General features: G+C 38.6%; 1 protein-coding gene across 7 annotated transcripts in view; it reads right to left on the reverse strand.

The window, feature by feature from the left end:
• Positions 1–3,135: 3,135 nt before the first annotated feature.
• Positions 3,136–13,790, reverse strand: part of MARK3 (microtubule affinity regulating kinase 3) — a 123,460-nt gene continuing 112,805 nt past the window's right edge. For 3 of the 7 annotated variants that reach the window (XM_074996443.1, XM_074996442.1, XM_074996447.1), the window contains 2 exons: positions 8,601–8,645; positions 3,138–5,939 (listed from right to left, as the gene is read on the reverse strand). In XM_074996443.1, the coding sequence (XP_074852544.1) occupies positions 5,594–5,939; positions 8,601–8,645 (391 nt within the window). In that variant the 3' untranslated portion in view covers positions 3,138–5,593. The other 4 variants (XM_074996446.1, XM_074996445.1, XM_074996444.1 and 1 more) reach the window with 3 other exon arrangements.

Below are 13,790 nucleotides of genomic sequence, written 5' to 3' on the forward strand. Positions count from 1 at the left end.
CTCCCCCACTCCCCAGCCAATCCCATGGCTAAGGCTGTGGAGGTGCTGGTACTCAGTACTGGGCAAGTACTGGCACAAAAAACCCCAACAAAAACTGGGCATTTCTATTAACTGTTAGGGCTCTTTTTCTTGCAACCATTGCTAGAAGAAAAAAGTCTGCTGTATTCTGCTGACTTTCAAATTTATTTAGTGCCCAGACAAATCTGAAAGTTCAAGGAAGCTAATTTAAATTTTGAGCAGCATTTTAATACATCCAGAGAACACACTATAGTGTCAGTATCTGGAAAGGAGGAAAACAAAACACTAATAGGTATCTTGTAAAGCTGATCAACAAATTGGATAGTTTTTACTTTTTCTATTAATTTATACCTGAAAATCCACTATGTATTGAAGTAAAACGTTGATAAAAAGTAAAAGAGTTTCCTAATTGGATAAGAATTCAATAATGTGATTTTTAAAGTAGGGAAACTTCCTAGAAACACTGTATTGAAGCTAGTAAGAGACAGCTTTAGTGCTACTCAAACCAGTTTTTTGGCCACATGTGGAACAGTCCCTGAATTACCATAGTTGTCTTAAATGGTAAAGAAATTGGCAGTATGAATGATTTTTAATACAATCAAGCAATTCTCCTCTGCAAAGATCCACATCTCTAGCAAGACTGAAGGAAATGAGAATTAGATACACAGCCTGGAGAGTAAAATGCAGATCAAAACAGTCATCTGCACAAATTTATTTGAAAAATTTTACAGTAATATAAATATGAAATGTGTAATCACATTCCTAGAGGTCATTCTTCCAACCACATTTAAACCAATGTACTAACACAACAGTCTTGAGCCCTTAACGATATAAATTTAAACAATACATTTCAGTAAAGAAACCCTCTATAATAAAGTACGCTACATATCTCCTTCTCCATTATATGATTCCCAAATATTTCATTGTGCAGACGGCCACCGAAGTTACTAGGCCATGGGTGGCACACAGACTAAAATATAAACCATCAGTCTAGAACCTCTGAAATATACTCATCTTGTTATGCTGATTAAAAAAGGAGTCGCATTGACCCGGTCCAGCACAGTGCTTTAGGATGTGCCTAACATTCACACTAATTGGACTACAGTAAAAGCCGGGTTTTCCAGAATTCAAATAACCACCATGTTCAATCAACTGACGCCTGCTCCACTGGCAGCTAGTGCCGGTTAATTGAGCGTATGAACATTCAGAACATACAGGGCCTGCAGCCCTGGGGCCAGCTGCTCAGCCAGTGGCAGCAGCAGTAGTGTCGGGAGCCAGCTGCTGTGCCAGAATCAACAGCAGTGGAGCTGGGAGCCCGCTTCCCCGCCAGCAGTAGTAGCAGAGCAGAGCCAGGGACCCCGCCCCAATATCTGGCACTCTGGGGAACTGAGGGTGCCAGATAATAGAGCTGCTATTGTACTTACATGGTTCAAGTTAAGCAATGAACTTCTGTACCTTGCTGGATCAGGGCCTGACATCAGGGACGATGGTGTTATGGTTAAAACACTGGACTAGAATTCAGGTCTGTAGCAGACCTGGGAATTGAACCTAGACCTCCAAGTGAACAAGGGCACAATATTTAATCTCCATGCTCCAACTTGACCTATTTAGATTGTCAGATCATTTGGAATTGCATCTTACAGTTTTTGTTTTCAACAGCACCCAGCATAATAGGATTCCCATCTTGGTTATGACTTCGCCTGTAGTGCAAATGCTTAAGAAGATTAGTACACCAGAGTCTGTGCTACTTGTGCTATGGTTGAGGTTCAAGGAACTTCATACCTTACAGGTAAGTTTTTCTAGGGGGTCACTTTCTTCAGGGATATCAATGACACAGGGTTGTGTAACATGCTTAGAAAGTATAGTTTGGAGGAACAGTTAAAACTGCCCTTTTTGCTGAATTATTTACTATCTGTTTCACAATATGGTTCAAGGATTTAAAACATACATAACTGGTCAGGCAAATGCAGCTATTTTTCTCTGAATTAGGCTGCCACATTCATCCATGCCTTTTTGCTTTCTAGATTGTTTCAACATATTGTAACATTGGAGAGACATAGGCTTGGGTTGAGCTTGCTAGTTGTCACCTACTTTTGAGTTCCCATGCATGACAAGAAATATTTTTAACTGAACTAGTTGCTTTAAAGAAAGCATTGCAAAATATAGTAATGTAAATATACTAGGAAAACCTCAAAACTTTTTACACCTGCTAGCCAGGGGAAGAAAAAGAAGAGGCTTGATTTCAGAATTGCACCTGGCAATGACTTGGGTGGGAGTGCACAGTGTGTCAGAGAAAACACACCTTTTTTAGAAAGTGATACACCCAACATGGTTGGTTATGAAAGCACTTCTTAGCTTCTTGATGCATGAGGTGCCTAGAATTGCTACTGTGATCACAACACACGTCTTGGACTCTGATTACAATGGAAAAATTTGATTTATAAAATTATAGATCCAACCCTGCCAGCTCATACCAGCAGGCAGTCCCCTAGGCTGAAAGATCTTCATGATTGTGCAAAATTTAGGTCTATATTTTTATATTAAGCATGTTCTTAGTATAGCAATATATAGCTCCCTCAATGATTGTCCTATCAGTAAACTAATTACAAGTTTTTAAACTTTAGGATGAAGGAGGACATTGAGTTTGTTATGATCAAGAAACATTTGTAAGATTGTTGCGTTTGACAATTTTATATTATATTTGAAAAGGAAGCTGTTAAAAACCTGATGCTAGTGCTAATAAATGCGCCATTTGGGGCTTGTCTACACTAGCTCCCTTCTTCAAAGGGAGCATGGTCAGTAGGGTGTTGGGAGATTATTAATGAAGTGCTATACTTCATTAAGCTAATCCTCCCCTGCGGCAACTCCAAAGCATTAAACTTCAAAGTGCCGGCTCGCATGTAGCCGCAGCTCACCTGATGGTACTTTTAAGTCCCTTTACTCCTCAAAATTTTGGGTCCTCAAAATTTTGAGGAGTAAAGGGACTTTGAAGTTGCCTAGGCACTTAGAAGTACCACAGGATTAGCTGTGGCTACACGTGAGCCAGCATTTTGAAGTTTAACACTTTGGAGTTGCTGTGGGGGAGAATTAGCTTAATCAAGCGCTGCATATGCAGCATAGCACTTCATTAATAATCTCCCGACACCCTACTGACCATGCTCCATTCAAAGTAGGGCGCTGGTGTAGACCTAGCCTTGGCGTGTTTTAATATCTCCAATACAAATTCTTTCTAAAGGTACCTTTACAATACATTTAACACAAAAATACTTAAGTACAAACTTTAAAAAATATTTAACATTACTACACTGGTGCACTTTTTAAAAACAATTACATACTAACTGGGTAAAACAGAACAGAGCATTGGAGGAGACATTTAATATGAAACTTTTGGAACTTCCACCAAATACAGATTTAAATTCAGTGTTATGATTAATCAGAACATGGAGTTTAAGTTAAGACAACAGGAAGTGCACTGCTGGGTGAAAAGAATACAACTTGAGTAGTGTTTCACACAGAAAACGAAATACTATGTAAATCTTCACCTGAGAAATGCATCTTTCCTGTAATCTCTTATTGCTATTATAAAATGGAGTTTGTGTGGCAAAACCATCCTGAACAAAATAAGCATGTGTACTGGCAGCCCATCAACCTTCACCTGGACCCGAGAGGTTTGAAGTCAGTTCATGATACAAAATATAAACACAAATTCAAGAATATTTGCTGCATTTAACAACTACAATGATCTTTTAGATAGTATAATTATGAACGCTCAGGGCAAGGTCGCTAGAGACTGCAGAAGAGGAATAAAGGAGGAAAGTCTTGTTTTCAGAGTTATGAACCACAAAACTTAACATGTAAACGTGTTGGATTCTGCATTTGCACCTTGGGTCAAGCCTAAGCTCTAAACAATGATGAACGATATTAGCTCACTGTAATTTTAAAGATCAAGCTTAGGGTCTGAATTAAAGAACATATTAAGTACATGACTAACTGCTGCATGGGAACGGGAACATAAGCATTACATTTATATGAAATAAAGTCAAAAAGATAATATGGGGTATTAGCAACAAATTTTTAATGGAACAGCAAACTGAATATATGAAAGAAAAAAATCTGTAGGGACAGTGAATGGAAAAAAGGGAATCTAGGTTTCTGATTAAAATCCAGCCCAGGTCAGTAGTAATGACTAAGAGTTGGTACCATCTGGTGGTATATAGGAACTGAGTTGGTCAATACAGTACGGTATAGTGGAATTCAGAGAGGGCAGGTTTCTAAAAAACTTTCACCACAACTTACCTCTTCCCTCAGCAGAGACCAAGACAGCTTGTTAGCTTCCCACCAATATAAATACTACCTCCCAGAACAGACTTGAAGCACATCGAAAGGGACAGAGGAATTCAGTTTCCAAGGTCATCTGTCGATTCAGTATCTTGCACCATTAACATGCATTTAAAGTATGAAATGTGATCAGCAGACATTGGCTTTCCACTTTTGGATTTTAACATGAGTATGTTCACAGCTCATGGGGAAGGGACAACATAGGTCCAGCAGCAATGTAGAAAGTCACCATATCAGGCACGTGGCAATTCTCACCAGAACTTTTTAATCATTTAATGGAGAGCCCTTGTGTTCTTCTGAGGATTCTGATCTCATCTCTATAGTAGGAGCTTTGAAATTGTCACTAAGTTCCAACATGTCTGATTTTTAACATTTCTAACTCAAGACAGACACTAACAGTGATGCTCTTGTTGAATGATGCTGTTTACATTCTGCAGCAATAAAGAGTAGTTACTGAATAGTAATCCATTTTACGTAGTCATAAAAGACAAATGAGATAAAAAGGATATATATTTTACACTTAACATGAACAGAGCAATTGAAGCGTTTACCCAAATTTTAATGCACAAAACAACTCTAATTTTTAATTTGATTCATACTTAAATAATAGAGGGAGCAGTATATAAAGTTAAGACGTACTGCGTGAATGTGAAATTTTAATTATCCCATGAGATCTACTTAAAAAAGAGGAGTGATCTTCACAACCATAAATCCAAACCCTTACACTTTTCTCAACACAGAAGTGAATGGTAAAACCACATTTACTGGGGAACTAATTATTTTTAAATATTAACTCAAGTGTTTCCTCCTTGGCCTTTTCAATTTTTAGCACCAAAATTAGCCCCAAAAGAGGTACTGGTACAGCTCTGATGTTGTAAGTGAATAGTTTAAATCTAATACTTATATATTATACACACATACTGTACATTCTCACATCCACACAAACAGGAGGCATATTTAAATGTATATATTGTGTGTTTCAGTTTGTCGCCAGATTTTGAGCAATGAAAATAAAGCAGAAGGGGTAATATTTTACATAGTAGGCAACTTTAATGCTGTAGTGCACTTTATAAAAAAAGTCCAACTCTCCCTCCCAGCTCAGCAGCTTGTTTCAATTTTTAATATCATGATTCAGAAGATGCAGAAGTTATTGCCTAAATATTATTCTATACACTTCCATTGGTGTTTTCAAAAACACTTGAAATTGCTACCTAATTTACAACTTAATTACTTTTTCTTACAGCTTTAATTCATTGGCAATTTTGGAAGCAATGTTTTTAAAAGCTATGGATGTTCCCGATATCCGCTTAAAGCGGACTCCATTCAGTGACAGTCTTGGCAGTTTACACACTTCCATCTCCCATTGTACAAGATTTTCCGCATGCCCATCACCATGGACACAGAAAAGCAAGAAACGCTCTCTTTGTTCATAATCACAATTATTGGCATCCAGGACTTTACGAATTTCCCTCATCATATCGTTAGGATCCATGGAACTGGTAGTTTTCATGCTCCAAGTAAACCGCAGAGAACGGGGCTTGGCTTCCTTGTTTTCATCCTTTTGATCCACAGCTACATTGCGACTGAAAGAAAACACATTAATTAACAGGACAGCCAATACCTGCTTAAATCTGGTGTCTGTGAAGCAAAATGCTATGCATTTTTGTATTACAGAAGTACTTAGAGAGGCTCCAACTTGGAGCAAACCCTTGTTGTATTAGGAATTGTATATTTTATACAGATTGTAAGCTTTTCAGGTGGGAACAGAATTACTATCTTATTAAGACACAACACACCTAGCATGAGCAACAACTGGATGGAATGGGGCAGGTGGATGAAAAATTTGATTACTACCATGCTGAAGGCAAGTTTTCCTTAATCTATAATTCATTTCATGTTACACCACACATGGACCAATATTCTGTACCATATGGCACCAGAAAGCTCTAAACATTTCTGGAACCCTCATTAAGAGAGCTGCTCTAGGTCACATGGGTAAGTGTTTTAAAACTTAGCCCACAGCCTCTTACAATATGAATAAAACTTTATGATACAATACACTGAAAAGCCCTCCAGGAAGGAGCTTTGGGTTCCCTTACCTTTTCTCCTCTACTACACTACCCTGGCACTGCACTGCAGCAACCCTCTCAGGTTTATACACACTGGTATGTGGAAGGAGCCAAGTGAAGTATATACCTCACACTGCTGCCTTCAGAGAGCTTCCATGCACCCCCTCCACCCAGTTTAAAATTGCTCAGGGTCACATCTGGACTTTCATAATGACTTTCCTATCTTGATGAACGTTTGAGATTGGAAAAACCAAAGACCTTTAGCTAAGGCTATGTCTACAAGATAAATTCAAATTTATTAACATTTATTTTATGCCTTTTTTTAAATTTGATTTTGAGTATCCCCACCAATTCCCACAGTCTCCCAGCAAATTCCACATATTGCTTCCACACTGAAATCACCAAACATCAGTTTTTGCAGCAATGCATTGTGGGAACCTATCCGACAGTTCCTGCAGCCCCGCATTCTGAGGTGGGAGTCAGATGCGGCAGCAGTCAGTTTCCTGGGTCCCTGCAGCACAGGGGACCCAGGAAACTGACAGCGCAGCAGCCCTGGTCAATTTCCTGGCTTCCCCAAGCTGGAATCTCTCAGTGCAGCAGCCCTGGCCAATTTCCTAACTCCCATTAGTAGTGGGAGCCAGCGGTAGTGCATAGCTCTTTGGGATACATACGGGACACTTGTGGAGGCTTATAAATTTGAATTAAGGACTGGTGCTTCCACACTAGCCTTTACTTGAGATTTTAAATTCAAAATTGACATTATACCCATCTGTTAAGACAGGGATTTTGTTATCAATATTAGTGGAGTCTAAATCGAGCTAATGACATTTGCAGTGCAGACAGTGACGTTTTAATGTCGAGCTTGTAGTGTAGATGCAGCCTAAGATACTGGTGGGTCTCGTGCCTCTGTGCTATATCCTTACATATCTTATACCAAGGAAAGGATCTTTATCAAAGCTATATTGCTTCACTTATATAAATCTATCAGAGCTATAATTTGCAGCTGTGAAGAAGCAGATCTTTGCCCATGAAAGCTTATTCTCCAAAATATCTGTTAGCCTATAAGGTGCCACAGGACTTCCTCTTTTTTGTACACACAGACTAACATGGCTACCCCTCTGATACTAGTCTAACTTGTGAAATTACTGGAGTGTGTTTTCCAGAAGAACACACAGCAAGTTAATACAGCAAACTAATGTTAAAATAACTTTCCTTGTCACTACAACTGAAGACAAAAGTGTGATTATCACAACTGGAAGAACAAAGCACATAGTAATAAGGTTATATTCCAAAGCTTGATAGCTCCAGTAATTTTCTTCTCTTGTTTTGGTAGTGGTGGAAATAAATGGATCAGAAGATGAGTTTCAGAAATTTGTAGAATTTCAGATCACTCTTGTATTGCAGGTATGAATTAATTACCACATGGCTCAAGAGAAACCTTTACAGACAAATGTTTAGCAACATACGGATACGTGCATAAGTGTTTTTTGCTTCATATTACCACTAAAGATTACTTTTGCTCTCATAGTATACCATACTGTTTAATGTCAGTGAGTCATAATTTGATTTATTTTAACGGGTACTAAAAACAAATCAAGTCTCTCTTTTGGGCAATTTTTGAACAATTTACAGTTACATGAAACTGATTTCTGGACCAGCATGTTGGCAGACTACCATGAAAAAAATAGCATAAAAATTAGAACTTGATTAGAAAGCTAAACAAATTCAGCATGAAGATGACCTGTTTAATAATCCAATATATAGAGGAGATTTTCTTTCACAGGAGCAGCCTCAAACTGACTGACAGCTCAAACTGACTGTCAGATTATGCTCATAACCCTGAGGAAGGTTAAAAAAAATATCGCACTTTAGCACCCTCCAATGTTGGATTCTAAAACAGTTCTGCAGTCTCACTGGGGGCTACCTGTCTGCCTAGCTACTAAGATGCACAATTTTATATAGGGAAAAGGCAACATGAAAGATGGAAGGTTTTAGAACCAAGCCACTCACAATGTTTTAATAGTTTTTTTTCAGGCACAAGGGCTTCTTTGTTTATAGTTTTGTGGCATCAAAGTAAACAAACCCTGCTTCATAGAGTCCCAGAGCCACATAAACAAGAGGAGAAAGGTTCAAACTCACCTAAGTAACATTTTAAACAAAAATCATTCCCCTCACCTTGAACCCTCATATCTCCCGTTCCTCTCACATTCTGTCGGGAGCCTCATTGAAAAGAATGCAAAAACAAAAGGAAGTGGGAAGGAGAAGACAAATCTTATACTAGCATATGTAATATCCAAATAGCTGCTAACTGCAACATCTCAATTATACTTTAATTACAATATATTGCATGATGACACTGAGCAAAGATGGAATGGATTTTCAAGATTACAGTAAACTGAGAATACAAATGTCTTTTCCACTAACACAAAATGTATTTACAAGCCTCACTTTCAAAAAGTAGATACTTTTAATAATAATTTTAATACTATATTTACACTAATGCATATGAAGATAAAAGATTTCAGTGGGGAAAATACTGAATTAGAAATAAGGTATTAATTCAGTGTAAACAAAGATATACTAATTATTATTAATATGAAAGTAAGTAGTAAAAGACAAAAGTGGTATTAACACACCTTTAATATGCACATCACATTATATTGAAACATATCAAATGATCATCTAGCTGATATCTTCTACCTTCCCTTAAACCAGGATATAAATTAAAGCTAGCATAAGAAAAACTGGAAGGTAAATTCACAATTTCTCAGTAAGTAAAATTCCTTTGAGTATGAATTTTTCTGAATTCCTGTAACACTGATTCATCTTCCAGAAAAGTTATCTAGACATAGAAGAGAAATTAAGCAATATAAAAAATTATAAGCAGAGAAGTTACTTAACACTGTGCTATATATTAATGTTACATTTAAGCTACCCTAAAACGGTGGTGAGGGCGGAGAGAATCAAGGTGGAAAAATCTCCTGCAAGTGACTGGTTACTTTCTCCCATGCCTATTTCCTGCCACACATACACCTGACACACACAACACTCACACACCAAACTGGTCATAGTGGATGCGTGGAGTTTGATAAATGGTGAAAGGAGATAATTAAAACTGTGGTGTATTGTATTTGCACTAATTAGGTGCTCTTGGGCAGGTGTATTAATGTGCACTAACATGTTGCTTTTCATTTCTTTTTCGGGGATTCAAGCTACATATGTTGCGTACAAATCCTAATTACTTCATGATGAGATTTTGTACATTAACATAGCTTTATAAGCTCTGAGGCAGGATCTGTATGTTCACTATGTGTACAGTCCCTGTCAAAATGGATCTGGTGCTCCTATGGCTATTGTGAAGGCAATGGTATAAGAATCTGAACAGAACAGGAGCTATGAACAAGGTTCAGGGTCTGTAAGTGCTACAGTAATATAAATATCAAGAAAGCAGTGAGAAAGGTTTAACGAACACAACACTAAAGTCAAATTGTAGGTTACTAGTGTTCTTTATTGCCACAATGTGCAAAAGCCCCAATCACAAACCTATTGTACAGGAGCTTTGTATATCACACACTGTCCCTGCCCTGAAGAGTTTACCTGGTGACTAAAGACAGGATGCAACACATGAGTTTAACAAACAATAGTGGGAATGGGGTAGAGGAGAATAAGAAAATCCTTAAACTACATGGGGATTTTCAAACTGTGTTTCATGTATTGTTTTTGCTTTACAGAAACATTTTACATGAAACAATTACACACAAACATCAAACTTTTTCCTGAATCAATACGATAAAATAGTGTTGCAGGTATATTTCACCTGGCTACTTTTTTTGGGCTAGGATCATTTTACCTGGCTACTTTTTTTTGTGTTAGGTTCACACTTTAAAGTGTCCTAACACTGCAGTCTTATTTTTAAAAACCTTGAAGGGAAAAGTCTGGGGCATATGAAGCTCACAATGAAACAACAGTCCTGTTCTGATTGCCACATGTCAGCATAGAGTATATACTACCACAACTGTTGCCTGGAGCAGGCCTATTTTAAAGGATTTCTTAACTAAGGAAAACACAACAAAAAGCTACTCGAACACCAACACAACTTTGCCAACCAAATATCTAATTAGCCTTTCATATAACATAAAAGCTTCTCTGCAGATTTGCAAGGACTCTGTATGATATCTTGTTAATGTTACATGAAGTATGAGAGACAGTAAAAACTATCAGAGTGCAGTAGACTATTACTATTTTAATTAAATAAAAATGAACTATAAACACTCAGAATTTGCTGAGCTCTTGGAAATGAAGTTGTAAGACTGTCCTTGTGGCAACTACAATAAATTTCAATGTTTAAATGAAAAAAATTCAGTAGATGAGATTCAAGGCTGGTAAAGAAGAATTTGGTTAAAAACCCCAGTATCCTACAGTAAACTCTTTCATATCCAGCAGTACCTGGACTGGGAGGTTGCCATATATTCAAATATTCTGGATGATAAAGTAGTATACCTAGCAATGCATAACGCTAAAGAAAAACAAGATTAGACATTAAGAAACAAAAATGTAGGCAGAATACTTTACCAACAGTAGAATTGTACACTGTAAAATTATACAGTATTTGCTGTATTTATTTGTATTTACTTTCATTATCACGTACTTATAGAAACTGTAACCAATTTACTTATGGTTAAAATGCTGTTTATTTGAGAGTTCCAGATGATAGAACGCCCGAGATGAAAGGAGTTTACTGTATACAGAAAATGTATTTTACTTCACTGCCTGTATACAATAAGTGAGACAAGCATACTGGGGGAAGTCACATGCACATACATCCGTACTAATGGAAAGGTAAATTCAGAGGTACGTTTTAAAGAACACCCTGAATGCCTGACACACTGCTGCAATTACTCAATGTCAAATGTCATCCCCCAAATTAAAAAAGACACACATTTTGTATTACAATGCTATTCCAAGATATTTCTCTAGAAATAGGGTCTCCAACTTGAAGCTCCGGAGCCACATGCAGCTCTTTAAGGACTTCTCTGTGGCTCCCAACACTATAATTGCAAAGTAAAAAATTCCCTCCTGATTATTTTTGGCGGTGAACATCTAAAAGCCCAACAACGAACAATTCATATGTAAACAGCAAATGATATATGATCTCAAAACGCTGGACAATTCCCCATTTAGTATGTGCAGTTGCCTTGTGGGATATGATACTGTATCTGTGTTTCTAATAAAGTCTTAATTTTGAAAAGGAAGCTTGCAGCATTCCTCCTGCGAAGGGCAACATGCATTTTAAGAAAGAAAACTAATTAAAAAATGAAGTAAAATTGGTGTAATTCAAGTGGGTTTGGGACTGAAAACCAGGAAGATAGTGGTACAAACACACATGTAGAGTGTGAGGAAACGGAACACGTAAAAAGTTGGTGAATGTCCTGCAACAAATATGCACCACGCTACAAATCATACTGCACGCACTACTCTTAAAATAGGGAGTACAAAAAAAAAAACAAAACAAAACCACCTATCTTGTATTCACATGCATTGAGGCTCTTCAATTACTGAGTTTTCACCAAAGTTTAAAAAAAAAAAAAAAAAAAAAAGGCTCCTTTTTCAATTTTGGTTGCTGACCTCTACTCTAGAACAGGAGCAGAACTTCCTACTAGCTGACATCTGACCTGTCTCAATGCAGTAGCATTTACAATGAACGTCTTGTTGTAGAAATATCTTACTTGTTCAACTAACATTCTAATGTTTCACAGTATCCAATGCACTAATTAAACTTTTATGCTTTTATTTATTTTATAATCTGTAATTAAATGCTTCAGTTCATGACATTATGATGGCGAATGCAAGAGGAAGCCAGTGGCTTTGGGTACACTACAAAATGCTTTGAATCTGAAGATTTTCAGTACACATCAAGGTGAATAAAAATCGATGATTAACACAATTTAAAAATTGTATTTTTAAAAATTAATAAAATCCTAATTCTCATTTAAAATAGTATTTACAATTAAATCTCACAGAAGACATGCTACTGCTGTACTTACAAGCTCATAAAAATGAATAGCTCTAATATGTGCAGCCTAAGTACCTCCTCTTGCTTCTTGAAAGGTCTAGGCCTTATTTCTCAGCTAAATAATTTAACGTGCAAAAAAAGACACAGCCTGCATAGAATTGTTTTGTGCTGTGCTTACATGTTAAAGTTGCACCAAGCATAGAAAAGGAGTTTTTTTTAAGACAAATGTCTTAGACTGAGACACTAGAGCAGGAGTTCCCAAACTTTTTGGCATCATGCCCCCCTTTTGATTTTTGAGAAAGCCTCATGCCCCCTGCACCCCTTCTTTATCATCATCCAACCCCCCTTTAATAAAAATTCAATTCGTAATTTAAAATAAACACAAGAACTTGATAAAAATGTTATTTAAAATTAAAAATAAGCACAAATAGCTCTTCTTGGCCCACTGAAGGTGCCTGGTGCAGCCCCGTGCCAGCTGCCAGAACTGACCGTGACAACCACCAGCCTGCCTGAGACCTGAGCTGCCAGAGCCACCCACCCGAGGACCAGCTACCCACCCAAACCCCATGCTGCCGGGGCCAGCTGCTCACCCAAGCCATACACCACTGGGGCCAGCCCCCGACCTGCCAGCCCAAGCCCCACGCTGCTAGGGCCAGCTGCCCACCCGCCAGCCTGAGCTGCCCAAGCCCCAGGCTGCTGAGGCCAGCTGCCAGCCTGAGCCCTGCGACACCAGGACCAGCTGCCTGAGCACCATGAGTCCCACAAGCCAGCTGGCTGCCCAAGCCCCTCCCACCCCAGAAAACCAGGCACCACCTCTCCCCCGTTCTTAGTCCAATCCAATCCCCCTCACCCAAGCAAGGCACCCCCAGCCCCCACCATCTAACTCCATTCTCCTCCTCCACCCCACAACCCAGACTTATTCATCTTTGCAGAAGGCAGCAGCGCCAGGTCACCCACATAAAATGGCAGGGGCTGAGAGCCGGAAGCAAAGGCTGGCTCTTTCTTCAGGTAGAAGGAATGATGCGGGGGGGACGGGGGGGCTGGGTCACCTAGCACCCCCCCCTGGAATTTCTTCATCCCCCCAGTTTGGGAACCCATGCGCTACAGGAAAGGAGCAAGGCAGCACAGACAGGAAGGGAAGACATTCAGTGCACACACACATCATATCATCATCCCCCACACTTCTGACACAGAAGAACAGTTGTGGCTTCTGGGAGCAAGAGAGTCCCTAACCGGCAACATTTTGAATCAGTCCGTTCCCTGGATGAAATAAAGGAAAGGCATGTCAAGTGTAAGCAATGCAAAAAGGTGATGCAGGGCTAGGTGCAAGAACGAATCATAAGGAAATCTGC

The sequence above is a fragment of the Carettochelys insculpta genome, chromosome 6, assembly GCF_033958435.1.
Source record: "Carettochelys insculpta isolate YL-2023 chromosome 6, ASM3395843v1, whole genome shotgun sequence".
Taxonomy (NCBI): domain Eukaryota; kingdom Metazoa; phylum Chordata; order Testudines; family Carettochelyidae; genus Carettochelys; species Carettochelys insculpta.